This window comes from Calypte anna, chromosome 2 (genome assembly GCF_003957555.1).
Source record: "Calypte anna isolate BGI_N300 chromosome 2, bCalAnn1_v1.p, whole genome shotgun sequence".
Taxonomy (NCBI): domain Eukaryota; kingdom Metazoa; phylum Chordata; class Aves; order Apodiformes; family Trochilidae; genus Calypte; species Calypte anna.
The window spans coordinates 100,778,486-100,804,145 of NC_044245.1; the positions used below are offsets into that span (position 1 = coordinate 100,778,486).

The 25,660-nt window shown below is 38.8% G+C and overlaps 1 protein-coding gene across 1 annotated transcript in view; it reads right to left on the reverse strand.

Moving 5' to 3' along the window:
* Positions 1-4,550: 4,550 nt before the first annotated feature.
* The window catches only part of ARHGAP28 (Rho GTPase activating protein 28), a 72,126-nt gene continuing 51,016 nt past the window's right edge, over positions 4,551-25,660 (reverse strand). Inside the window, exons 4-15 of the mRNA XM_030445254.1 lie at positions 24,562-24,649; positions 22,524-22,681; positions 18,940-19,105; positions 18,751-18,842; positions 17,370-17,447; positions 13,985-14,147; positions 12,384-12,466; positions 10,063-10,260; positions 9,218-9,361; positions 7,628-7,782; positions 7,109-7,173; positions 4,551-5,276 (exon numbers count right to left, since the gene is read on the reverse strand). Of these exons, the coding sequence (XP_030301114.1) occupies positions 5,185-5,276; positions 7,109-7,173; positions 7,628-7,782; positions 9,218-9,361; positions 10,063-10,260; positions 12,384-12,466; positions 13,985-14,147; positions 17,370-17,447; positions 18,751-18,842; positions 18,940-19,105; positions 22,524-22,681; positions 24,562-24,649 (1,482 nt within the window). The 3' untranslated portion in view covers positions 4,551-5,184. The remainder of the gene's footprint in view (positions 5,277-7,108; positions 7,174-7,627; positions 7,783-9,217; positions 9,362-10,062; positions 10,261-12,383; positions 12,467-13,984; positions 14,148-17,369; positions 17,448-18,750; positions 18,843-18,939; positions 19,106-22,523; positions 22,682-24,561; positions 24,650-25,660) is intronic.

Here is a 25,660-nt window from a genome sequence, read left to right on the forward strand (position 1 = left end):
ACGTCTGCATTTTAACTAAAAGGTTTAAACAACAAATACCTCTACTATAATGTTAATGGCATTAATTGGGTACTTTGGGGAATTTTTATTAATCAGTGTTTACAGTATGCTTTATTTTGATTACTTGACAGTATTTCATTTTTATTGTGTTGGTCGTTTTATAAAAAGGTAATAATTTTGAACCACATAAAAAGACTACAATAAACTGTGCATTATTTCACGTAGTTCAGTTGTCCATACATCTCAGTTAGAAAAGAAAGAACCAGAAGGCTAAGAAGTGAAAAGGACAAGGAGGTAGAAGCCAGCAGAGGGAGCAGGAGACTAAAGGCATAATTTTGAAGGCCTCAGTTCGGGGTATAATTAGTAGAATTTTCTTACTTACGCTCCCACCCTTTTCCTACTAATGTAATATCCAGTGTTTCTGGACCCCTTTTTTAGCCACATTGTCTAGGAAGATTATGATCCTGTTTATGCTTTCATATCATCAGCTGCAGGAGAAGCCACAACTCTAAATCAGAGAGATGCACATGAACTGTGTTGGTGAAGGTCTGGGTCTGGCTTGGGAACAACTATGTGTTTTAGGAGTGAGAACTAATGCATCTTTCTCAGGAAAGCACCCTTGGTGCCCTGTGTTTCCTAATTCACAGACAACGCAGCAGCTCTGTCTTTACCCATTTTCCTCCTGCACCTGCCTCTTTTTTTAAAATAAGGGTTCCAGTAGTTCTGCTTCAGTCAGGTTTAGGGCACATGCACTCCATCTAACTTAAGTAAGGACATGCATTCATCAACTGGTGAGATCTTCAAGCAGTCACAACCATGTCCTACTTGAGGGTGACCCTATAATAAACACAGTTCCTTACAAGTCACTTCTATCTCCTATTTTCTCTTTGAACTAGCAGTATTTTTGTGTTCTCCTTGCAATTTGATTTGGCTATTAATATGATTTTATGCAATTGATTCCTAAGTCAGCTTTGATTTCATACTAGTTTAAAAAAGGCTGGCTCAAATGAAAACCCAAAGCAGTTTCTCATTTATTTCAGTGAGGCAGCATTCCAAACAATGCCATTTTGTAACTTCCATTGAGGTAGTCCAAGAGAAAAGCTCCTGGAGTTCCAGTGGAGCAGTGATTGCAGGATATGGTCCTTTGTGTAACTCACTTGTTCACATGCTATAATGACAGACCTGCTTTTAAGACAGATTCACCTCTGCTTTTTGCAGTTCCTGTCTCCTGCTTCTATACAAAAAACATGTGTTTAGATTTGAAGAGATTTCTTTGTTGGTATTGGTTTTATTTTTGACACAGATACAATACAATGGATGCATTCTGATGTACACCTAATGTCTGGCTTACTTCAACAAAACACATTAACATAATGAGGATTGTAAGGGAAACGTACATACAAACACTTTGCTTTAATTAGTGGCATCATATTATTTTCCAGAAAAGACACGTATTAATGGAAAGCCATTGAAAAATAAAAACCTGAAACATAGTATGTTTGTATTTGTTGTCTATTAACCCAAAGATCTGATCTCACATAGTTCACATTACAAGCAGTAAGTGAGGCAACATGATTTGGATAAAATTTCATCCAGATCCTGAAATATGTCTTTTATTATATATTTTTTATAATTTCCAAGTCTTGCCCCTTTCAAAGGAGAAACATTTTATCAATGTAAAAGAGTAGTGGAGAGGTGAAGTTAGTAACTAAGGTTTTGGAATAGTAAACCTCTTCAGCCAAATTATTTTTCCTGGAAAATGCAGAGTGAGGTAGTTAATATTATACACAGGCACATTTGCACAAACACACACACACACACCCTAATGACATTAGCTGCATAAACAGGTTAGAGCATTCCAGTCTGTTTCCTACTTCGTGCAGCACTCTCTCCCTTGATATGCAAAATGATGTCTTTATAGAACTGTGGAGTTCTTAAATGCCTGAGGCTTCTTTGGACTTTACTGACTAAGTTTCTTCCTCCTTGCTACCATTTTATTACTAATGACTTTCCACATAGGTTGGTTTTTGCTGGGTGACAATGGTAGCATAACTTGGTTTTGACTTAACTGCTGTTAGGAAGAACAAAATTCCAGGTGCCTCTAGCACCGTTTTGAAATACAAAGCCTAAAGTTGACACTTCATACGTAGTAGAGATTGTTCAGTTTGTCTGGTCCATATTATATCAAGCTAGTGTACCTCAACAACAGAAAACAATGTGTGACAGTATTAAACAGAGTACTCATAGGTCATTAGGTCTGTCACTAGGTCATTATGAAAAAGAATTTTGCCATTATTTTCAGACACAGCAGGTATTTGGCCATGCTGTAGTCTGAGCACCATGCATAGACTCTAGTTCATCTACTAATATGCATGTCCTAGAAAGTTGCAGGCAATTTTAGTATAAAAAAAGTTTTTGCAGGATGGATTTAATTACATAAGATTTGGCTTTCTTGACTAGGAAATTTGCCAAGTAGTAAAAGGTGAAAGTCTTCCAAAAAGCCCTTTTTCTCTTGTATGGAATACAGTGAGATCTATTTCAGGAATAATTTTGATGAAGTCCTTGTTTCAGGTTCCAGAACATGCTGAGCCAGTTACTGTTTGAGCACAGGGGTGCTCTGTACTTTCCCCTGTGTGGCCACTGAGAACACAGAGTGAATTGAGTGGGCAAGACAGAGGAGGTCAAGGTATTTGTCTAAAAGTACTGTAAAAAGTTCTCATTTGCTACAACATTTTGAATCCTTTCGTTGATGTTCAGGCTTTCTGTGTAGTCATAAAAACTCTTTTAGTCTCTATAAATACAATAATGCTTAGCATTTATGTGATGCTCTTCATATTCAAAGAACCTTGAACATAAAATCCCTTTGGTGAGTTTGTCCTTCCTCAATGAATGTTTATAACTCCTGTTCTGCTCTAGGAATTGTTTGGCTTGCATCTGAAAGCAGAATTTAGCTCAACTAATTCTCATGTTACCTTTATAAGGAAAGTACTGGTCCTGTTTTATAGCTAAAAGAAAAGGGCATCATAGCAGAGGTTTGTCCATTGCTGCAGTGGGAACTAAAGGGAATCAGGAACCAAGCACTTGACAAAACATTTATGCTTAGTCCTATGAACAAATCACTGGTCCACTCCCTCTCATATACTTAAAATAACTAGTTGTTAAAACAACATATTTTATAACACAATTGTCCTGGTCTTAACCTGGCTGTCACTGTGCATTCCTTACTGTAGAGAAAAAAAAAAAAAAAACAACCAAAAAAACCAAACAAAATTGGATCGTTAGAAACTTCACTGCTTCAAAGAAAATGAAAGAATAATGGTGCTAGGTTTTTTAAATTTTTATCCCAAGAATAAAAGAAAGACAGACAGGATCTGCCCTCTGTAGACATTGTTGCTGGTAAAAGTACTGACTCCATTGCTGATTTCTTTCACTGAACATTAAGAAGTTAACTCCTGGAGAACATGATGAACTTTGAACCAGAAGAAGGCTTTCTACTGTGTGAGAATGCTAATGGGACTGCTTCAGCAGAACATCAGGGGTTACAGATTTCTCTGCAGGACAGCGTACTTTAAGCTCACCTGGAGGAATTGGTTCAGAACACTTTTACATTACAACCTCGAAAACAGAGAAACAGCTCCTTCCTTATCTGCAAGTCTAGGTCAGGAAAAAACACTGCTCAGACTGTGGGTGAATTCATTCTGCTATATGGCCATCTAACAGAGACACTGCAGTGCAGGTGAAGGCATTAGTTCCCACATTTGTGTGTAAAACAAAGATGAAAATCCTTATGGTTTTCCAGAGACTTGAGATTTCCCTACGCAGCAAACATGCTTGAGTTCTATAAAGTACAGCCCCAAACCAGAGAATTAGGTGCAGAACAGCTCTCTAGCTCTCACCCTTGTGACTGGCTACAAACTAGGCACACTAACATTTTCTGTGCTGTATTCCCAATGCCATCGCAGCCCACGGTTCTCTTGTCAGCCTGTGTGGTTTCACATGCTGTCAGTAAAAGGAGGTGTATACCTATGTGTTTGTAGAACAGCTGGACCTAGTTTGGCTATGGTGTTAAGGCCCTCACGTGTAAATGTTAAATAAGAGTATTAAATCTACTCATTGGAAGCTCTTTTTCTTCTCCATGCTGTATTGTACAAGATCCAGACAAAGGTCTCTCTTCTCAATGCAGCTGAATAGTTATAAAAGTTGCTTACATATTAAAGCTAAAATAATCAAAGGAAAAAGAATTAGATTACAAATTAAGAAACTATAATGCTTAACAAATAAGGCAATGGCTGTAAATGGCACCATTAACACATACCTTGTATGATGGCATTACACTGACTTACATCTGATATGAGAGTATCAAGTAAAAGACTGAGCCAAGAGAATATGCCCCTTCTCACCTAACATTTGTCTCCCAAAGCTTGTGTATGTGACGGGAAGGAAGGAGAAAATAGTTTGTGGCTCTACAATTGCACACAGTAATTTGATTCAGGCAGACTGTTTTGGAAAAATGGTAGTAATATATACAGTGATACATACATAAAGCAGTATAGCTGCCTATACAATAGTTCTTCTGTCTGCCTCCCTCCCTCCTCCACATTCAGTGTCTCCTGAGGAGTGACTAAGAGACCTACATATTGCAGTAATACACTCTGTACAGTTTTGCTTTCAGCAGAAATGTTTGATTCTCTCACACAGCTACATCTTGGCACCATTGCAGGTTGAGGTCTTCCATGCTTGAGAGACCTTCTCTTCTTAAATGGCTCTGTGCTGCTTCTACGTTACGCCGTGGTCTGTAGTGTTTTGGGCATCAACGGATGCCACTGGACTCTTTCAAAAAAATCATGTTCTGACACCAGGTCAGGAAACACAACTCCATAGACAACAGGTTGTTTTCTGTGCACCGTACCTTGGCCTGTCCTCCTTCAGTCCTGGGCCACCTGGCACAAGTGTAACCTATATGAAGCATAACCAACCCCTGTGCTGCTTTCAGACGGTCCCAACACCAGTGTGGTAATGCTAATACCAAAAATAGTACATGGCAAACATTAGTTGGACAGTACAGTAGGTAGGAATGATATCCTGTAGTTACCACCTTGTTTCATCTCTCTCCAGAGCTTCTTAAAATGACAGGCAACACTGTTGTCCATTTGGGTTTTGTCCAGTATGCCACAGCCTTCTGCTTCAGCTCGCTTTTGGTTTTATCACCCATTCTGCCTGAGGATTTGCACGGTAAACATCTAACATGTATGCATCTGGATCCAGACAGTGCTGACCTGAAATGGAAGTTGCCCACCATCAATCATAGCACTCTCTGAGCATGTTAATAAATAGGACAGAGCTATGTTAAAATGTCCTTAAATGTATTGCATATAGCAAGCCCAGTTTGGTGTGTCCAGTTGACATCTTGCCTGGATACATGCAGGAGCATTGGTAAATTTGCCAGTTTAGTCACAGGAGAGTCATGAATTCACTTTCACTTTCAGGCAAGATGCCCTGTGTTAACACTGAGTTATGGACAAGGCATTTAGTCAGATGTGAACAAATATTATGGTTTTAATAGAAGTGTTAATAACATTGTTACACCTATGGGATTTACTAGGCTGGAATTATGACTACATGACTTTGTTTCTACACTATTTTTAAATGCTGACAAAGTGACTCTGTAAACCATGTATTCCCATCCAGCCAGAATATTGCAAAGAAATATAGGGACAATATAAACTTTTTTGGCAATTGCTGTTTTGATGATTAAAAAAATAAAAAGAGAATCCTCTGAAGTCTAGCAGCTTACAGGTTTCATTAGGGGGTGACTGGGAATAGGAGTTGGCTGGGGAGTCTCTGCTGCCTTTGCCAAAGAAGGAGGCAATTGGTGCTTAACAGAGTAATAAGGCAATAAATTCTTGAGTTAAGTTGATTTATTGGACTATATTGCGTTTACACTGGGTGATGAAGTCATTTATCTGGTGAGGTTACACTGCTGTGACACAAAAGGTTGTGGTATAATTTTTGTAGTTACTTATAAGGTCAGTGAGGTCCCAATGATTTTATTAAACTGAAAGCAATATAAATGAATTAATGCATAATCAATGTAATAAGGTACTCTGGATGATCTAGGGCTATAAAAATAATTTTAAATTAAGATGCAAATTAAGCATCCAGATTTTTGAAAGAAAGTGGTGGGAATACTTGGGATTTGTTCACAAGGCCTTTTGGATCTTCTCTTGGTTTAGGATCAGTTGGTCACCCTGCTTCACCAGGAAAAAACAAATCACTAATCAGATTTAATTGTGGGTATCCTCAGTAATAAAGACTTTGCTGATTGACTGCTTCTGAAGCAAGTCTGTGATGTTTTGTAATAACTTTATGAAAACTGTGTAGAGCTGAATTTAGAAGAATTAAAGAATAATCTAATCAGACAGTTGACAGAAGACTCCAACAGAGCATCCAGAATTTCTGTATGAATAGAGAAAGGAGTCAGGGCTGTGCAATATCAAATTAAAATCTGGTTTTTGACCTTTAGGCCAGGAACTTGTGTGGCAAGCCACTGTTGTTATTACAAGAATGTCACCGCATGCAACACAGAAGAAGACAAAATCCCTACTGAAAGGAATTTACAATCTAAATAAAGCACATGGGTTAGTATGGGTATAGTACAACCATACATGCAAGGGCTGAATTCTTGCTTTGTGTTTTTCGTTTGGAGTTTAACACTCAAATACAGAGAGGAAAAAACAGGTCTTGGGAAAAGACTTGACAGAGAGGTGGAATGTGCTTACAAGAGGAAGATCTCTTAACCATGGAAAAATGCTCAATTATGAGAGTGAGGGGTAAGCAAAAGGTCAGATGAATTTGGCAAGACTTTAAGGAGTGCTGCTGAGATCCAGCCACTGAGATCAGGTCACTGTCAACTGCAGGGTGCCCTTGCAATCATGCTGGAGTCAGAAGGAATTATTACATTGCTTTTAACAGCCTTTGGGTCAGACATTTCTCCTGCAGATGGACTGGAAGGTGGGAGAGACCCAGCTGTGTGAAAACAACCTTGCCCTGAGGTTTTGGAAGACTAAGGACATTCAGAATTGAATTTTCAAAAATGAGGCAGACCTACCTATATTTCCTCCAATTTCATGTAAACTTTGGATCTGGCCTCTCATGTTCTGTGATGAACCGCGGCTAGGATAGGATAGAAAAAAGACCTTTTGTTTGTCTTTCTGTTACAAGCACTGCTGTTACAGCCACCAGCAATATTAAGCTAAAAATCAATATTTTCACCCCTGTGAACTTCCTTGTCAAAAGCAAGGACTTCCACCAAACGGTGCTCTGCAGAATACTGAATCTACTGCAGAGATAGGTTACTGTGTCAGAGTTAACTAAGTCTTCTACTACACAGCAAGTCTATATGCTTTTAATAGTGGCATAACAGAGGGCAAAGAGAAAATCATTAAGTAAAATACACAGAATAACATTAGTGGTAAAAAAGGTTTTGACCAACGTAACCATAAATTAGCAAATTTAGATTAGAAAAAGAGTTCTTCTAACACAATGAGCCTTTGAAAAGCAGACAATCTATTCATTAATGGTTCTGACATTATTGTTCAGGAAAAACAAAATGTTCTGATTTACCCACCTGTTTTCACAGTGGAATCGAGCCAGGATATCTTTGGCTTTTGTTTGGCTGTTGAGTTGAATTGCCATAGAGACTTTTGAATGTAGTGGAGCATAAACTCTTATCACCCCCTCGGGTATGTCACACTGAAGGTATGGGGGGAAAGTGACAGCTCCCTAAAATAGATATTCAGTTGAGTAAGTTTAAGGCATATATTGCTTCAGCTGTATTCAGAACCAGTTCTGCATCTCATCTGATGTTACTTGCAAAAATCACTGTCCTGTATTCACTTATTAAAAAAAAAGGATTTACAATCATACAAACACAAATTCATAGATGCAGTGTAATAAGATACAACACAAAGACCCAAACTCCTTGGTAAGCATCACATAAATGAATGCAGAATTAAGTACCAGCTCTTGAATTTTAATTGCTTGCAGTAATACTGAGTCAAGTTGTTGTTATCTGAGATCTTTTAACTCATTTCTGTCAGCACTGGTCATGGAACCAACTGCTCATTTAAAAATACATAGAAATGACTTGGAGTACCAGATCATCCATTTATAGATTAAATTCTTCTGAGGCATAAAGATCCAGTTCTCTCTTTCTACTTCCTATAGTTTCAACCAGATCGAAGCTTATGTACAGTAAAATATCTAAACACCATATGGTTTCTGTTAATTTGAAATTTGACCTTGCACAGGGTTCAAACACTCATCTATGAAGTTTATGCACTCTTCCATGATTAATGGTGGATAAATCAATTAGCAAGGTTTGCATTCCAGTTCTAATCCAGTTAATACCATGCTGAGTAGAATACAATAGTCTCTCTAGTCTCTGTCCCTGTGTAATTTAGAACATCTGAGACCCGGGGTTTTCGTTAAGTGCTCTCAAAATTCAACTCAGTTAGCCAAACAGAGTTTGCCTCCAATTTGCCCTCCATATTTCAGCTACCTGCCATGCCCAGTCTCATTTTCATTAGATGCAAAGCCAATTACTGTGATCAATGAACATGCCCTCCCGAAGGTCCAAGGACTGCAGTAATAGACTCCACAGAAAAGCCCTCTCTGTACTTGTTCCAGGGTGAATACAGTTTGGTAACATAGTCGCCTATACCACCATTTTAATCAAACACCTATGTCTCATTCTGCAGCACCAGTCTGTCCTACCCACAATGTATTTCAGACAGTGCTGGCAAATTAATTCTCAAAAAACCTGAATTAGCATGGATTCACACTTCATATCATAGAATTCCAGAATGGTTTGGGTGGGATGGGACTTTAAAAATCATCTAGCTCCAATCCTTCTGCCACGGGCAGAGACACCTCCCACTGGATCAGATTGCTCAAAGCCCCATCCAACAAAAACATCATTCTAACCCAGTTAGTTTATAGCTTGGGCTGCTAGAAACTATTCTGCCTTCCTCACCTTTTTTTCTCAATCAATTCCCAAAGCTCTCTCTTATCAGGATGTTGGACTGGGAAGCATATCTTTCAGTCAATGTATTTTGAATGTCAAAATCTCCCGTCGTACCCCCAAAAGATTTTATGAGATAAGAAATGAGGGAAGATTGTTAAAGCTACCCATAAAAAAGATATATGTTTACCACACCTCTGGTCTTTCAGGTCTTTCTCTTTCCATGGTCTTTCTCCTCAGAAGTTTTCTCACTCCTTTGTCAAACATCAGCTGCCTCTTGCTGTTGCTCATTGCTGCTTCATTCATTTTTCTCACCTGGGAAATCAGGAAGGATGGGACCTAATGGGAGGAAAAGAGAGCTAAGAATATGCAGTCATTTTTTTTTCCCTCATAACACTGGTTTTGGGGTTTTATTAAGGAGCTAAATTTTAGGCAGCAGAAGCTCTATTTATTCCCTGAAGATACATGCCATTAATAGCTCCCTTTAACAACCCACAGTTATTCCTTTGGTGAAACTGTAGGTCACCTTTCATACCATATGAAACTCCTTAGTGATATTTGTTGCAGCTGTAGAAACTTTGAGGTTGCCTTTTCAATCCTCATCATACTCTCCCTCTGTTAAAAGGAAAAGAGCTGAGACTGTCATCTTCATACCAACCTTTCGGATTACTGCAAGGAGTACACACTTTTGGCCTAAATTATTATGGACTAGACTTTGAACTGACAGTTAACCTTAATCTAAGTTGAGATAGTATCTAAACTTAGCATCACCCAAGTATTTGAATCATTCTCCTATGCGTTCGTTTCTCTGAATAAAAATGGTGTGGGATTGGTACCTCCAGAGGGCAATTTGGGCTAAAATGATTTTCATAGGTAAAGTAAATCTCCCTCCAGAGACACCTGTCACTTTATTTTATTCTAGATCTAGAAGGCTTCAGCCAGTTTGCAAAGAATATCTAACTGTTTCTTCTAGGAACTCTGATTTCCACTGAGCTGCTTCTGTGTACAGGAACCACAAAGAGGGAACCAGCACTACTCACTGTCCACAGGATGTCCTGGTACCGAATTAAAAGCCGCACAATATGCGCTGTGGTGGCAGCTGCTTGCATTTCTTGTTGGTTTGCACGTTTCCCTTTGTAGATGAAGAGGTTTGGTGCAACAATCATTGAAACATTCCACAAATTCATTTTATTTTTCCCTTCATTAGCAACCACCTTCTTCAGGAACTGAAGAAAAGCCTGGAAAAAAACCACTTCTTATGTTGAGTCTCACAAAACAGTTTCCTTCTTAAATGCAGTGTTTTCAAATGCACAACAGGCCTGGTTCAAAAGCTGCCGTTTTTTGCACTTCGAGGTGAAATTTAGGCTTATTTGTATTGTAATTTGGAATACTCTGATATTTGCCTGCACAACCACCTATGTCAGTCACAGAGGAATAGATTATGTTATCAAAATACATGTTAATAAGTTATCTGTCAGAGCATAAGCCTAAATCTGTATGTCCAATGCAGTGTCTGCACTAAAGCTCTGAATGCTGTAGTAGAAGATATAAATGTATTGCAGTGCAACAGTTAATTTCTTCACAGTGTCCATTTTGATGTATCTGACCAAAGCTTTATATGTTGCAATCACCTCTCTTCAAATCTGCAATCTGATCAGCCTCTCTTCCAGTCTGCAACAGTCCAATATATGATATAATTTCAGGAATTCCTGCCAGCAACCCCCAGACTTTTATTTTGGGTTAATGAAAGCAAGAAGAGTTCAGTGGTTGTTGACGTCACTTTTGCACATGCATGGCAGAGTCAAAGGAAACTCATTTTGCTTTTGGGCAGTTTATTCAGAATTTTATTTGAGTGACTGAATAGGATAGATTGCAGCTGTGATTAGAGTTGGGGTCTGCCAGTGAGTCCTTTTGCAACAACATACCATTAAAAACCACTGTCTTTGTACCCTGACACTGCAATTAAAACATTTTTACAAACCCAGGAATTACAAAACAGAAATTGCACTGGAGAAATTCCCAAAATCTGATTATAAGATATCAAGTAAGGTTGCTTTCAGTTTCTCATCACTTCTATTTTCATATAAAAGCCTAGTAACAATTAAGACCACTCATCTGGCATACATTTCACCCATACTGCTCTGTATCGATATGGACTTTGGTAGAAGAAATAATCCCCATTCTTCACAGAGAATTAGTAGACCTCTAAATGCTTTAAAGAGGGATGTTACTCTTGTTCCTTGTTATTTTTATAGATAACCACAGGGAAAGAAGGCATCTGGACTCAGATAAACTGAACAGTGGGAGACTTCCAGAGGTGGGGGACCTGCCAGGTGGGTCATAGTGAGCAGGGGACAGGACAAGGTATCTGGCAGTTCCCAGGCAACTTTTCACCCTTTCCTTTACATGAAAACAAGTCCAAAGAATCTTTGAGCCAGGATAAATCTGCAGCCATATCTGGGAAGTCCCAGTCACCCAGAATGGTTGTAGCCACTGTGTCTATATCAGGACGTGGGTGTGGGTGTGAGTTTGTAAGGCAAAACAGTTGAGGCCAAGGCCCTTACAGCGTCTGTCCTACAGATGTATGATTACAGCTTTTTTTTTACTTTGGACTACTTTCTTCAATCTAGTCCAGTTCCCTCAAAGCCCTTCATCACTGGAAGTGCACTAGGCAAGCTCTTGGAGGGCAGCTTGTTGTTTACCTTGATCTAGGAGTGTAGAGACAAGATGAACCAGGTGCCTCGAATTGCCAGTGAGTGGGTGTGAGTCCACCTGTGCCTGATTAGGACAGGCCCCTATTGGGCATGAGCAAGGCCAGGGGGCCAATAAAGGTGGGACACACACCCACAGAGAAGACCTCAGCTCACTCTGGTGCGAGGCATGGAGAGGCCAGCAGCTCGTCGAGCCTCTGGAGCAAGAAAGGCTCTTCCTGCTACACTTCTACCCTGGAAGCGCTGTGTGGTGGCTGGAGTCCTGGAAGAGGCCAGCAGCTCGTCGAGCTTCAGGAGCAAGAATGGCTCCTCCCGCTACATAGAAGTATTCCAGTTATACAGAAACCACAGAAACTGGACCTTCTTTTTCCAAACTATGTGAGGAATATGCCTTTTGAAATGAATGCTGCAAAATATATGATGCCTCGGAGACATTTACCAACACCAGCAGCTGAATACCTCCAGCAACTACTTCTTAATTGCTTCTAAAAGAAACTACAGCAAGGGAATTGGAACATCTTTTCAAGGAAATTATGAAAAACCTTTTCACAGTGCAGCATCTGATCACTGGCTGTTAAGAAAAAACTAAATCTCCCATTTAAAAGTCAAAAGCACTACAGATGGCAGGTGATAGCAAACAAAGAACTTGCCTTGGCTGTGTCTCTGTTGGCTTCAGGCAGCAGCATGATCAACAGATGCAAAGCTTGTAGCTGTAACTTGATCTTGGAGATTTCTAAGAATATGAATAATTAATATTTTTTAAATCTCAGGTAAAATTGGTTTGCTCCAAATCCCTTGCTGGTCAGCAGTTCTAGAAACATAGCAACTGCTGCCCAGCTGAGACTAGTGCTATTTATATATATTATATTATATATACTATATAAATAATTTATAATTATATAATTATTTACATTATTATTGTATATTGTTTATATTATAACTAGTGGCTATTTATTAACCATAACAGTTTTCCCAAATATAAAACCAATTATGAGTGGATTTTTCCTTGCCATCTTAGACGTTTGTCACAGAGGAAGACAAACCTCTCTAAAATTCTGTTTAAATACCAGGGAGCCAGTACTTGTCTGTGTTAGCCAATTTCTCTTTGATAACAAAGAACATGTAACTGAATGAAGTATTCTCTTCATTTCAAACTGAAATGGATAATTATTTTCAGAAAATTTGCAGACAGGTGGCATTTGTGTGGAGATTGATTACTTGTAACTTAAGAACTATTTTTCCCATGTTTAGCACTCTACATAAATGTAAAGCCCCCTGTCAGCTACAAAACACCATCACGTTTTCAACAACTGTTAACATTGATACTGTGCAATGATCACAGGGTGAGGAAGAGGGGATGAGTATGTGTGATTTGCTTCCACTCAGGGGCATGAGAGAGGTTTGGAGAAAAAAAAGAATTAGTGTTTTGGACAGTGTGTCTGTTGTATAGCACAGGCACTTCATGTTCAGTCTTCCTCTCCAACTGCTAAGCTATCAGAACTGCTTTCAGTCTGGTACTACAAGGAGCACACTCAGGTACGTGAAGGTTACAGGAAGGGGTTGCCTCCTTGTGCCCTTTAAATGACCTCCTGGAGATCCTGAAAAATTGGCTGCAACCTTATATAAAGCTTCTAAGATTCCTGTACCACTCTGCCTAAGCTCCATTCTGATAGTTTCACTCTGTCCAAGCTCAGGTGAATTTACAATGAAGTCAATAGGTATTGCAAGGTACTACTTTGTTCTTCCTGGAAGAGAAATGAACAAAATGTTCTGAGAATGAGAGGGTTTATGTACACTGAAAACAGGACCCAACTGCCTGAAGCTTTCTGTGATCACATTTATCTTCGTAAGAATAGTCTGACCTCAGCATAAACCTGGAGAGAAGTAAAATAGAATCAACAGAATGTCAGTTAAAGGGCAGGGACGTGCATTTACCTTGCAGAAATTTTTATTTGTGAAATTTATAATTTGTGTGAATCAGAATCTATATATGAAAGTCATTGCTCAGCCAGTGTTCATTCTAAGATTTCAAATGCTAAGTTAAACAGTTGTGTCACTCACACAATGAGTCTAGGCTGCTAGATAAACGTAGAGACATTTTTCCATTTGAAAAGGAAAAATTGCAGAAAATTTAAATGTTTAGACAGTGCATCAGGCCTTTTTCTTCCTCTCTGCTGTAGAGAGAGAAAATAATGTAACATCAACTATTACATTTTATCTGTCAGTCTGTTTTAACTCCTTTTGCACATACTTTCCACTAATGTGATGAAAGCAGGAAGATACTCTACTGTGAAGAGGGGGCTTGGGAGTTCTCTTATAAACATTTTCAGCAGTCCTGCTGCATCATTATTTCGTACTTGGTCCCAGTCAAAAGTGTCTTCATAAAATTTTGCCTCAAGCTCTTGATGGAGATTCTGAAAGATAAAAGGAACAGCTGACCTTTAATCACTGCTTCTGACCTGGCAGTTTGAGATCACTTCAGAAATCCCATTACAAACAACAGGCAGGTTTACACCATGGTTAAATTAAAGTAGCTCTGAACCAGTAGCTGGCTCGGTACAGCCATGTGGAGTTCAGAGCAGGTTAGCAGATCAGATTCCTGGGTATATTTTGCAACCCAGGCCAAATTTGGTTTGCATTAGCTACTTCTCAACTAGTGACCTATTTGAACATCTTTAAAGAGAGAAAAATCTGTTCAATGTCTTAGAACTAGAAAGACAAAATGAAGTTAAAACGGGATTTTTAGCACAGCCATTCTTTTTGTTTGAGACACTCGCCAGACGTTTTGACCCTCAGAGCACAAAGGAGTGGCATTTCTTCCTCACTGCCAGTGAACTTGGAGACAACCTCTTGGCACTGAAGTTCATGGACCTTGAGCAAATGGCTTTAACTTCAGTTCTTTTTGCCTTTAGAAAGATGTTTTCTTTTTGGATAACTATAAATAGATTTGATCAGCTCATAGAAAAATGAAGTTATTTAACCATTACTGTTAGAAAACCCGTACTTACTACATGTCAAAAAAGTCCCAAACCCTTAAAACTCACAAGAGATATATAAGACAAAATTGATAATACCATTTTGGGGTGCCAATTTAATCCTATTGTTCTCAATGTCAGCATCTTGCTCTATAACAAGAGGTCTATTTAGTTCTAGGGGGTAACTAACCAATGTTTCACACACGTGACTGAATGGGAAATATTCAGTAAGGTTCCTAGTAGGAACAGATTATGGCTGCAAACCGAGATCGCTGATTGGAAAATGCTCCTCAAAACATTGGGGTGTTTATATGATTGAAGGTGTCTATTGTAAGAGGAGGATATAAATAAATAATGCAGCTTTCACAATTATTAGTGGACAAACACTGGCTTATCCATAGGAAGCTTGTTGCTGCTTTTTGTGAAACCATTTACAACAAATCGCAACTGTAGCAAATATCCACGTTTCAGATTATGTTTTTGTTAAATGTACCTTATATATTATGCAGAAAAGTTAAGTCTCCTCAGACAGAAAACTTTAAAAAATAGATCAGTTTTCCGTGCCTCTTATGAATGGAAGGAAATCATCTATCAAATATGGTCACCCATAATGAAGTGAAATGGCTGGTACTAAAGGAAACAGAAAGTCATCCAGGATTTGGAATATAATGTTAGCATCTCATTTTTACTAGCACATTTTACTCGTTGTAATCTGGGCTATCTCAGCTTACTCTGTATTTACATCCTTTGCACATAATCTGTACAAACACCTGGGTTAAATTCTCTCCTGGTAACTGACTGGGAAATGTGGAACAGAAATCCTCACCTCATCAGAATCAGAAGGGGAGAGAAAAACTACATATTTTTCTGCTGAGAACTGGAAAAAATCCATAGAAAAGAAAGCAGGATTTTTGAAATGTAAGCATTTAGTATACATATATCTGGACATGTAAGCATAAATTTATATTTTATACACTCACCCCCTTCCCATATACATCTATATGTATGAACCCAAGTACTTTTAAAAAACACTTTTGCCATTTTTTTTTTAAGGTAACTGATCCTACAGTAGACTGTCATGAATTTTGGTTCACTGGAGCTCTTGTTACAAACCAGATTACAGAGGAAAAATTGTATTTATTTCTGCTATTCTTTGTTTTATAGAAGAGTAACATTTAATCACTTCCATATGCCTTTTCATTCTCCAAACAAGACTGAAATAAAATTGGAATGCCCTCAAATCCTAATGCCATAATAATGTATGAAGGCTTTGAAGGGTAAAATCTGGATCTGCTTTGAAAAAATATCTCTCTTGCTGGTTGGCTTGTTGGACAGACTGAAATGAAGCCAAAACTCAAATAATTTAAAACTTTCATATAGGCAGTTTAACTTACCACCCAGTATAGGAAACCTACATATGAAGTCGTATCTCACAGCAGCTTCCTGGATATAGTTTGTGTGTAAGAAGTGAACAAGGCACAGTACAGTATATACAAAGAATATGACAGTAATTTAATTTGATAGAGCACAACCCTGCTGTGTAATCTCCCCAGAGAGGTTGGAAAAAATCAAGATTGTGTGAAATAATACTTCAAGTGTGTTCATGAAAAAAATGTAGATGAAAAGTGTAGGCCAAATGAGTTCCCTTCTGCACAATATGCCACTTTTCAAGGTGCTGAGTGCTTTTATCAAAAAGCACAAAGTCAGAGAGAGCTGGGGTGCTACTGCCTATCTTTGATGTATTTCAGGTAATGCCACTTTTTCTTGTACAGTCATTTTTCACTGCTGTATGATTCCTAGGCCATCAACATACAGCAATCCCCAAAACTGCTCTTTGTGTGGCTGCCAGGATGTTGAGACTTCCTGCCTCAGAAAGCAAGACTAGCTTCCTTGAGGATCAGAAAATAGGTTTGGGATGAACTGTAAGAAAGTGCTGAAATCAGATTTTAAAAAGACAAGTAGAAAAAAACAAAAATCTGGGAAAGTGATAGGCACCACTATGGCCAGGTTTTAGGGTTTTTTTTCCTATTTTGCCTCTGCCAAAGGCTTCCAGTTCCTGGAACCAAGTTAGTCTAGAGAAACAATTGCAAGCATTACTGTACTATACTGTCAGGTTATTTGGTACCAACTTGACTGTGTTCATAGCCCACAAATAGCCTGTGAAAAAATGCAGTCCCCAAGGCTGCCAAACAATGAATGCGGGCCAGATTTCTCTCATTTGGAACATGAAATTGTAAAATCACAGAAGATAAATGAGAAATAAAATGACATTAAGGTTAAAATGACATAGAATAAGATCTTTATCTGAAGATCACTCAGTTTAGCAATTCTGGATTTCTGAAATAAATTAAAACAGAGATAAGACCACAGCAATTTTGAATGACAGAGATAAACTTAAAGGATCCCTCACTGTTTAGTGGAGGAAAACTGCATTCAGTGTCAAGTCTGTGCTTTATATAGAAAATTAACAAATGCAAAGCAATAGACCATATGTTCTGTGATTTATTGTTTCCCAGGAACCAATCTGACCTTCCACTGGCAGGAAAAGAAAGACTGATCTACACAAACCAGTATTTAATGTGCAGTGTTCCTTTGCGTGCGCTACGGTATTTTACACAGGGTCTGTGGTCCAGGAGACAGAAAACTGGCACAAGAATGTACCTTGACTCTGGAGGCAGATCCAGGCACTCGTAGAATTCCTTCCGTTTCTAAACCTGTTTCCTCAAGCTTGAGCAGCAACTGAAAAAAAAAATAAATAAAAAAACACTGGAAAATACACAGAATCGATTTGAAAATACTATTAACTTTTTTTCAGTCTAGGTATCCTTGAGACTAATTTGAAAAAGATACATTTTCTAGGTGATTTACTAATGAGAATAGGCCAGCTCATATAAGTAAACCTTCCTAATTTTTTAGTCCATATTCCTGGCCCTGAAATAAGGACTATGCAGAAAACTGATAATACACTAGGCCCCTTTGTCCTTGATTGTAGACTTGGCACTGCATACTATACATAAGTGTACAAATAAAAGGGCAAATACAGTGGGTAAAACACAATGGTGTTTTGAGGGAAAATTAACCTCTGAGAAATGTTTAAGTCTTTCCCTGAGGAGCACAATGGAAAGGTCTATAGATAACATATGTTTCTGGGAACTGGGAATTGAGATTAGCAAATGATCCCAGTGTATTTTAGTTTGAAATTTTTGTGAATAGAAGAATAGGCTTTCCGCACTAATTCTCTATAAAAATATGTTTTGATTTAATATAATTTAGAATGAGGGGAAAAAAAATTAAAATTTCCTAACATTTTTTCATACAGCTCTGGATTTTCACCAGCAGCTCTGTTTCCCGACTGTTGGATCCTTTTGATTCCCCACGGTATCTTGAGAGGGGAGCTGTGGAGCTGATTGCAAAGTCATGTAAATATTCGAGTCATGTCAGTCTTTCCCCTGACACTCCACACCACTTCCCCTTTCATCATTATTTACAGAGAAATTTGTTGTGGTTTTGAGTCCATGTAAATCTCTGTAATTGAGTGTTTGCTTACTCGTTTTCAAGACAACCATGGATATCTTTGTGTTGCTACATAACTTACATAAGTAATGTTGTCTTATCATATAAACCTCAAGGAGAAGATGCCACTCCCAGTCTGGAAATAATGACTAAATAATACCTAAGGTTTAAATTAATCTGAAATTAAAACTCTTGTGACAAGTCATCTCTGGCACTTATTCATTTTGCATGGCTCTTTAGTTTAGTGACAAAGGCAAAAAAGAAAGCTACATGTTTTTTCCCCAAAGTTTCCTGTATGGTATCATATAATTACAAAATCTCAATGAGATCCCCACCTCTTTTACACACAAAAGGAACAAAATTTGTCTCCTCGCCACAAGGTTTTCAAGCCACAGCATAGAGAGATACCTTGCAGATAACTTCAAGTCTGTAAAGCCTGCATCTTCTCTTATTTGTTGACTGTTTGGAGTGTCAGTGCAAATGATGGAGAAACAAGTCTTAGTGGTTGAGGAGGTTGAGTTATACTTACTTTTTGAAAGATGAGGGGAACTTTTATTCCAGGAACCTTCTTTTGATCATTCTCCAGCAAGATGGTGAGAGGAACACCAAACAGACCATTTTCTTAAAAATAAAAAAACAGCAAACGTGAAAGAGAGAACACACAGCCTCGTGCCTGGCAGCTCAGGTGGCTGCCATGGGGATGCCACAGAACAGGTACCTCGTCCCCGAACCCTCTCTGCACGGTTCCTCTTCAGCTCCACCCCCAGTGCATCGTAGAAGGCTGTTAGCTCGATGAGGGAGAGGTAGCGAATCTTCTTCATGTCTTCAGGAGAGAGGTCTCCAACTTCTGTCAGTCCAAACCGGCTTTTCCGAACAATGAATTTCTGCAGTAGGGATGAGTTGCGTTTTTATTCACACAGAAACTACAGGATGTGACTTTCTGTTTTGAAAGCAATGCCCATACATGATAGGAAGTCATATAGAGTAGGTGGATAACACCAAAGGGCTGAACTACAATCCCCCATATTGGCCTGGTTATATTGACATGACTTGCATTTATCTGAAACGTGAAATAGAGCTTCCTGTTCATCATGTTCCTTTGCAGTTTGACTGCTAAGCAGTGCTGGAGCAGAGCTCTTAACCTAAATGCCTGTGCTCCAGATGGGTAAAATGACCTACGTGCTACTTGAATATCTACCCAGTTTCAGCAGAATATAACATCTTGCTCTGCTTCTGTCTCCCCCAGAGCATCTTTGAATGCTGTTGAAGCAGCGGACACATTTCATCATGGGTATGATTGTGTAGCAGTCGTGTGTGTTTAATGAACCAATACCTGCTTTATATATGGCTATTCATTTTTGAGGGTATTATAGAAGAGTTCAAACTGAAGACCTGAGGAAAAGCCCAGAAGCCAAATCACTTAGTCCTGATGCCAACCTGCCAAGTTACTGGTACTTTTTATTACTCAAGGAGCATTTGGGCTTCGAAACAGGACTCCCAGCAGCTAAGAAATTATTTACTCAAGTAGGCTTGAACTAAATGATACAAAGTAATCTGGGGGCATGTGAAGATGTCTACATATTTTAGAAACTGCAGTGTCATGGACCAGAGCCAGGAATGTTGTGTCATGACAGAAGCATTTGAACAATTGTCAAAAACAACATGTACCCATCTGGTTTTGACATGATTGTTAGACATAATAACCAAGTTATAGTAAAAGCCATGCTTTCCAAAGGACTGTGGATCTTTGGTACTGTATATTTTTTAAATTTAATTGTAATTTAAATCAGTCGTTGTTACTCAAAGGTATAAATAAATAGCATTACAAATCATCTCCTCCCTTTAGGGAGCTGAGTAGAAACCCAGCCTTTAGTGATGTCTTGTGTCTGGAATTACAGCCCAATCCTCCTTTTTTTAAACAAATTTGGACTCCATAGGTTTAACCCATCCTTAGATGAAGCCAATCAAACAGATTAAGAAAAAAGCAAAAGAAACAAACAAAAAAAGAATTAAACTTACAGCAAATTTCAAAAGTAAGAGAGGTCAAAGGACATGTAGGTCATGTATGTTAGGACTGCCTAAATCACATTGCACATGGTCTTTCAATAGGGGTTAATCATGACTGGGGGATAAAGAGTGTACTGCATGAAATAAGCCAATTTACATGCTGTCTGGGGCATTTTAGGCCAGATTCTTCCCTCCTCACAATGCAGCAATACCACTGCTACTCGTCTGTTGAGACTTAATAATGTAACAAAAACTACATGGAGGACAGTCTTCTGAAGACACATGAAATACTAAGGACTATCAATGCATTTTAAGTCCAGTGATACAGAATTGCAAAAGCAGTCAAAGCACAATAAATCATCTTGAAAAATGAGAAATCACAGACTATGCATGTATTTTCTGAGGGGACAGAGAAAAAATTACAAATACTCCAAAGCCAATAACAAAGGGTAGCTAAAGAGATTTTCTTTGGTGGCTGATTGACATTTAGGGTCACTATGATGTGATGCAGCATTCATGTAAGGCTTGGGGCTGGGCTTCTTTTTTCTGCCTTGTATCACAATTTTACAGTGATTTTTCTTACAAAGAGTGGAGTCACAATACACAGCACTCAAAGAGGCTGTGCTACCATTAAATTAATTATCTAGCATTCTGGCTAACGATCACATCTGGTATTGCTTGACATGTGATTTCTATATGGTACTAGACAGTGTACTATGATGGGCCTGAAATCCTGGGCTTACTGACTCTTAGTTCTGCAATATCTTGGAGAAACTGCATGTAACCCTATGCAAGCAATCAAGCAATGATGTTGAGCTGGCTCTTCTGGGAGCTGAAGAGGACATATTATTTTATCACATATAATGTGTATCTGTGCAGCTGAGCATATGCAATCCATGAAGCTGGTTATCTTAAAAGGTCAGACCTGCCCTGAGAACCCACTAGCACTGGAGAACCCATTGCACAGTCTGCTTTCTGTCCCTGTTTGTCCACTTTTAGGAAGAGGGGACAGTCCTTCAGCATGTAGGTGAGTGGTCGCTCTGTCTAACAGAAAAAAGAGTTTATTTTTGCTGGGGCCCATGACTGCTTGAGCCACTATAGGAAACAACAAATACCGCAAGTGGTAGAACATGAAGCAAGAGAAATGCCAATGTTTGTAAATGTTATTTACAAACTGACTGTCATGACCTGGTATAGTTCTCATGTGCTCTTCTGAGCACAAAATATTACATCCTGCATGCAGAATAGTTCATCTTTAGCACAATGCTGGCCTTTTCTAAGGCTTATTAATTATGCATCCATAGGTCCATGCTATTCAATGCAGCATCTTCCTGACTGAGGTACTAAGTTTGCTACTGCAAGGAGCAAAGATGAACCTCTGGTTTGTAAAAATCCCCACCACTGGGAAAAAAACCCTGACACAATAAAACAAAGGGATTTCACACAAGTTGTAATCTACTTGGAGTCTTGCCCCTCTTTTCAACAGGTTAGCTTACTTCTGTATCTCAGGGTCTTCTTGCTTGGTGGTGCCTGAGATGGACAAATGGGTAATTCTCAGAAAATTCAATGTCTGTGTGGACAGCAACAATTTCCAATTCATTAAGTAACTCAGGGCACTGTAACACTCAGCAAAACCTTCCAATTAATTTGCAACTATCTTGGTGGCAGCTGAAGCACAAACCTCCAGTTTTTAGTAATGGAAGTTGTGAGGGCTGATAGAAATAGAAAACTGACTTCCTTGACTTCAAGAAATAATTCTAGATAATGGCATGGCTGCTCAATGTTATGTCTGGTTGGATGATATGATAAACTTCCCTTTAGCCATTCATGTAGTGTAATTGCACTGGATACTGATTGGAGGCAATCAGTACTGCTGCAGGACTTGCTTTCTCCCCTTCATCTGCAAAGCAATTTTAAATCCCTGTTTTAACAAAGGCAGATCATCTGTGGAGGAGTAAAATAGGAAAGCAGACCAGTAATAAAAATGATTGCTAGTTTTAGTGCCAGTAGCTGGTTCTTATTTCTATGTGTGGATGATAAAATAATTATGAATTGTGTATAGTTATGAGTTGTAATGTGTACAAGGGAAAAACAGGCATGAGTATCCAGTTTAGGTTTGGTGCCTCTCTGAGGATCGGTCACAAGCAGTGGGCAGGGACAGTGGGCAGGGGATAAATCAGACATAGCAAGGGAGTGCTCATGTATCTTAATGGACTCCAGTGTGCTGGAGATATAAAGCAGGAATTTACTGGGTTAAAGGAAACAATTGAAGAGATAGGTCAAGTACAAACTTACAGGCAAGGCAGAGTCTTCTTTTTTGAACCTTTGGTTTTTCGGCCATTCTTGGGTTTTTGGAAGGACCATAATGGATTCTGAGAAAGAGACCTCATAGGAGAGCTCTTCTGTTACAGATGGGTTGCCTTTATCTAGGCCACAGTCTAGACAACTATTAGCTGAAAACAAGGGAAATATATATTTCAAAGCTGAATGCATGCTTATGTTCAGTACATAGACATTAAAAATTGAACCAAGATGACAAAAACTTGAGAAAGTAATAAAGGAAGTGCTTCAAAAGTGATTTCAGTGTAAACCACAGCATGTTTCTGTTTTGTCTGGAGGAAATCACCCCCTAGAAATAAAATCCCTGTTTTAATTTTAGATTATTTAACTTGTTGCTTTTCATCAGAAAATGAAGTTGAAACTTCTTGTTTCTCAGAAATTATCAAGTTTTAATACTCCATCCTTCTCTACCCAAGCCAGCAAACTGTTGGCATTTGTCTCATGAACAACTGAAGATAAAAGTTCTTGACAGAAAAATGCTGCTAGTGCCATTCCTTAGGTCACTGTTGACTTATTTACAATAATAAGACATTGTGCATATATTCTATTTGCTCACATATTTCTCACAACTGCTAGTTTTAGGTGTGTAGCACCAAAACAGGACTCAGTGTACAATCTTTCTGTTTGAAAAACACTATATCTACTGTAATTTCTAGTATATGTTGTGAAATTGCTTATTGATGTAGTCTAAAATTTAGTCACCTATTAGTGGATGGCAGAGGAAAATATCTGAAACCAGTACAATCAAGTACAGAAATATTGTCATGTAGTCCAAAGTATGACAATATGCAGAAGTTCCAGTGTTGCCAGCTTTCATGACTGAGCTCTCAGATCTCAGGACAGTTTTATGTTTTCCCTTAGGTCCAAGATTCAGGCTATTGAACAAAATCATAATTGTCATTGGAAGTGAAGTAAAATTTCAGCCCCCAGGACTGCAGAGAAGAGTTTACTAACATGAGTCATGTGCATTCAAGAGCCACAGAAATCATAAAGTGAATTAAAAAGTATTACATATCTTATAAACATGCATGCCCCACGATGCAATTGCACTTGCAGATACAGGGACTTCAACATTTTTTGCAACAACCTCTGTTTTGCAAGCCTAGTTATAAGATAAAGTGTTATCAAGTGGCTTCTGGTTTCTGAACTGTGGCCTTAGATGTTACCTAATGGCCAAACCATTTAAAATGTTTTCCATCTCTCTTTCCATCCTTGCATATGGCACCACAGAAGGTCCATGGTAGCCCTAGCCATTTGGTTCCCCATCTGTTCTAGTACAACTGCTTGCAGAGCAGAGGTATCAGCTGAGCAGTTTTTGCAGCCAAGGAAAATATCTACAGCTTTAAATACAAAGGTAAACATCAAGTTTAGAAACTTGATATCTCTTCAGTTAAGCCCTCAACAATGGTGATGGAAAGAGCTTTCAAAATAAAAGATGGACAATCCCATGGTAGGCTGCTCACAGTTATCCAGACCCTGAGTAGAGCAGAGCTCTCATTTCCATTAGCACTGCCAGTCACTGTCAGGGCTAAGTGTTAAAGGGATGTTCAAAATAACATCATTAGTAGATTAAAATAATGGGGCAGGAACAAAAAAATGATACATTTCTGACACTACAGTTTCTGCAGTACTGGAGAAGAAATGTGAATACGTTTATTTCTTGTAATGATTTGAAACAAGAAAATACACTGCTGACAGAGTTTGGACAGTATTGTTAGAAATAAATCATACTGTTTTAGATTCCTAGCCCTGCAACCATCAGTACATTTTAGGCACTGATGCCTCAAGGGCAACAGTCTGTGTCTGTACAACACTGGCCTTGAATGGGAAACTTTGGTTCCTGCATGACAATAAGCTGACAAGGATTTTAAGCCATACATGCAGCAAGGCCCCAGAAAAGGAGAGGGGACTAACCTCTGGACCATAAAAGAATCTTTCTGTCTATCATTTTTCTAGGAGGAAGTGAACACTGGTTACATGTTGGCATACTCACAGCTAACTGATTTCCAAACTGGCTTCTGCCCAGGAAGCTGGATACCATTAGAAGGAACTGGTGACACTGGAACTGTCTCAAATGTGGGCTGATAGGCAAGGAAAAATGATCAGACTGCAGTGAAGGTAAACACCTATGGACAGAAACTGCTACAGTTCAGACAACAGCGAATCAGTCTCAGTTTACTCTCTTGCCAAGTTTAAACCTTTTGTGCTTCACCAGAGTACATTTTTCAATGCAGAACCCAAGAAGTAATCTTCCCCAGGCTGCACAAATTTGGATCATATTGAGATCAGCAATATTGCAGCTCACTGCAGCTAATGATTCCTGTCCTATATAATGACTGAAATTAGCTAAGTAAATTGCTGTACATAATTGTACTAAGTGAAAGGTCCTTGCCACATTGTAATCCATCTTGATTTCAATAATTGTGCCCACAAATCTTTTTGAGGACTCTTTGACATGTGTCAAACATACACTGCTCCCGAACACCTGCCATAAACCAGGCTGTTCAACACCTTTGGGATTTGGGGACCAGCAAATTATTAATGGATGGATGTTTTCCATCCTATAGCCATAGGTTACATACATTTTATTAATGAACTTTGAAAAAGATTTTAGCGGGAAAAAAAAAGACCTTTTCAATAGTGATATTGATTTCTTTGCACTCTAGAAATCATTTTACAGTGTGTGAAAACTGGGGCAGCATGTGTGGCACAGCACAGAAGGGGCTCCAAAGCCCAGGGCGTGACTCTCAAGAACTATCACCTTGTCTTGATAGATGAGTTTTGCCTTTGTTCTCAGCAGTTTTGGAACCCATCAAAAGACAAATATGAGTGTTTGTGTGTCCACAGGGCTGTAGCAGCTCATCCTCATGTTCTTGGGTTAAACAAAACAAAACAATAAACAGACAAGTATTTAAAAAATGCTCTGAAGGGTACTCAGTGAAAATAACTACAGTGGCCCAAACCAGGCTTGTCTTCTGCTGTCCTTTGTATGCTAGTGAATACAAAACAGCCCCTCCTTTCTCTAACCAGGAATTTCACCCCTCTTGAGCCTGCAGGAGCAGCCCCAGCTTTCCAGCTGAACCTGCAGTTGA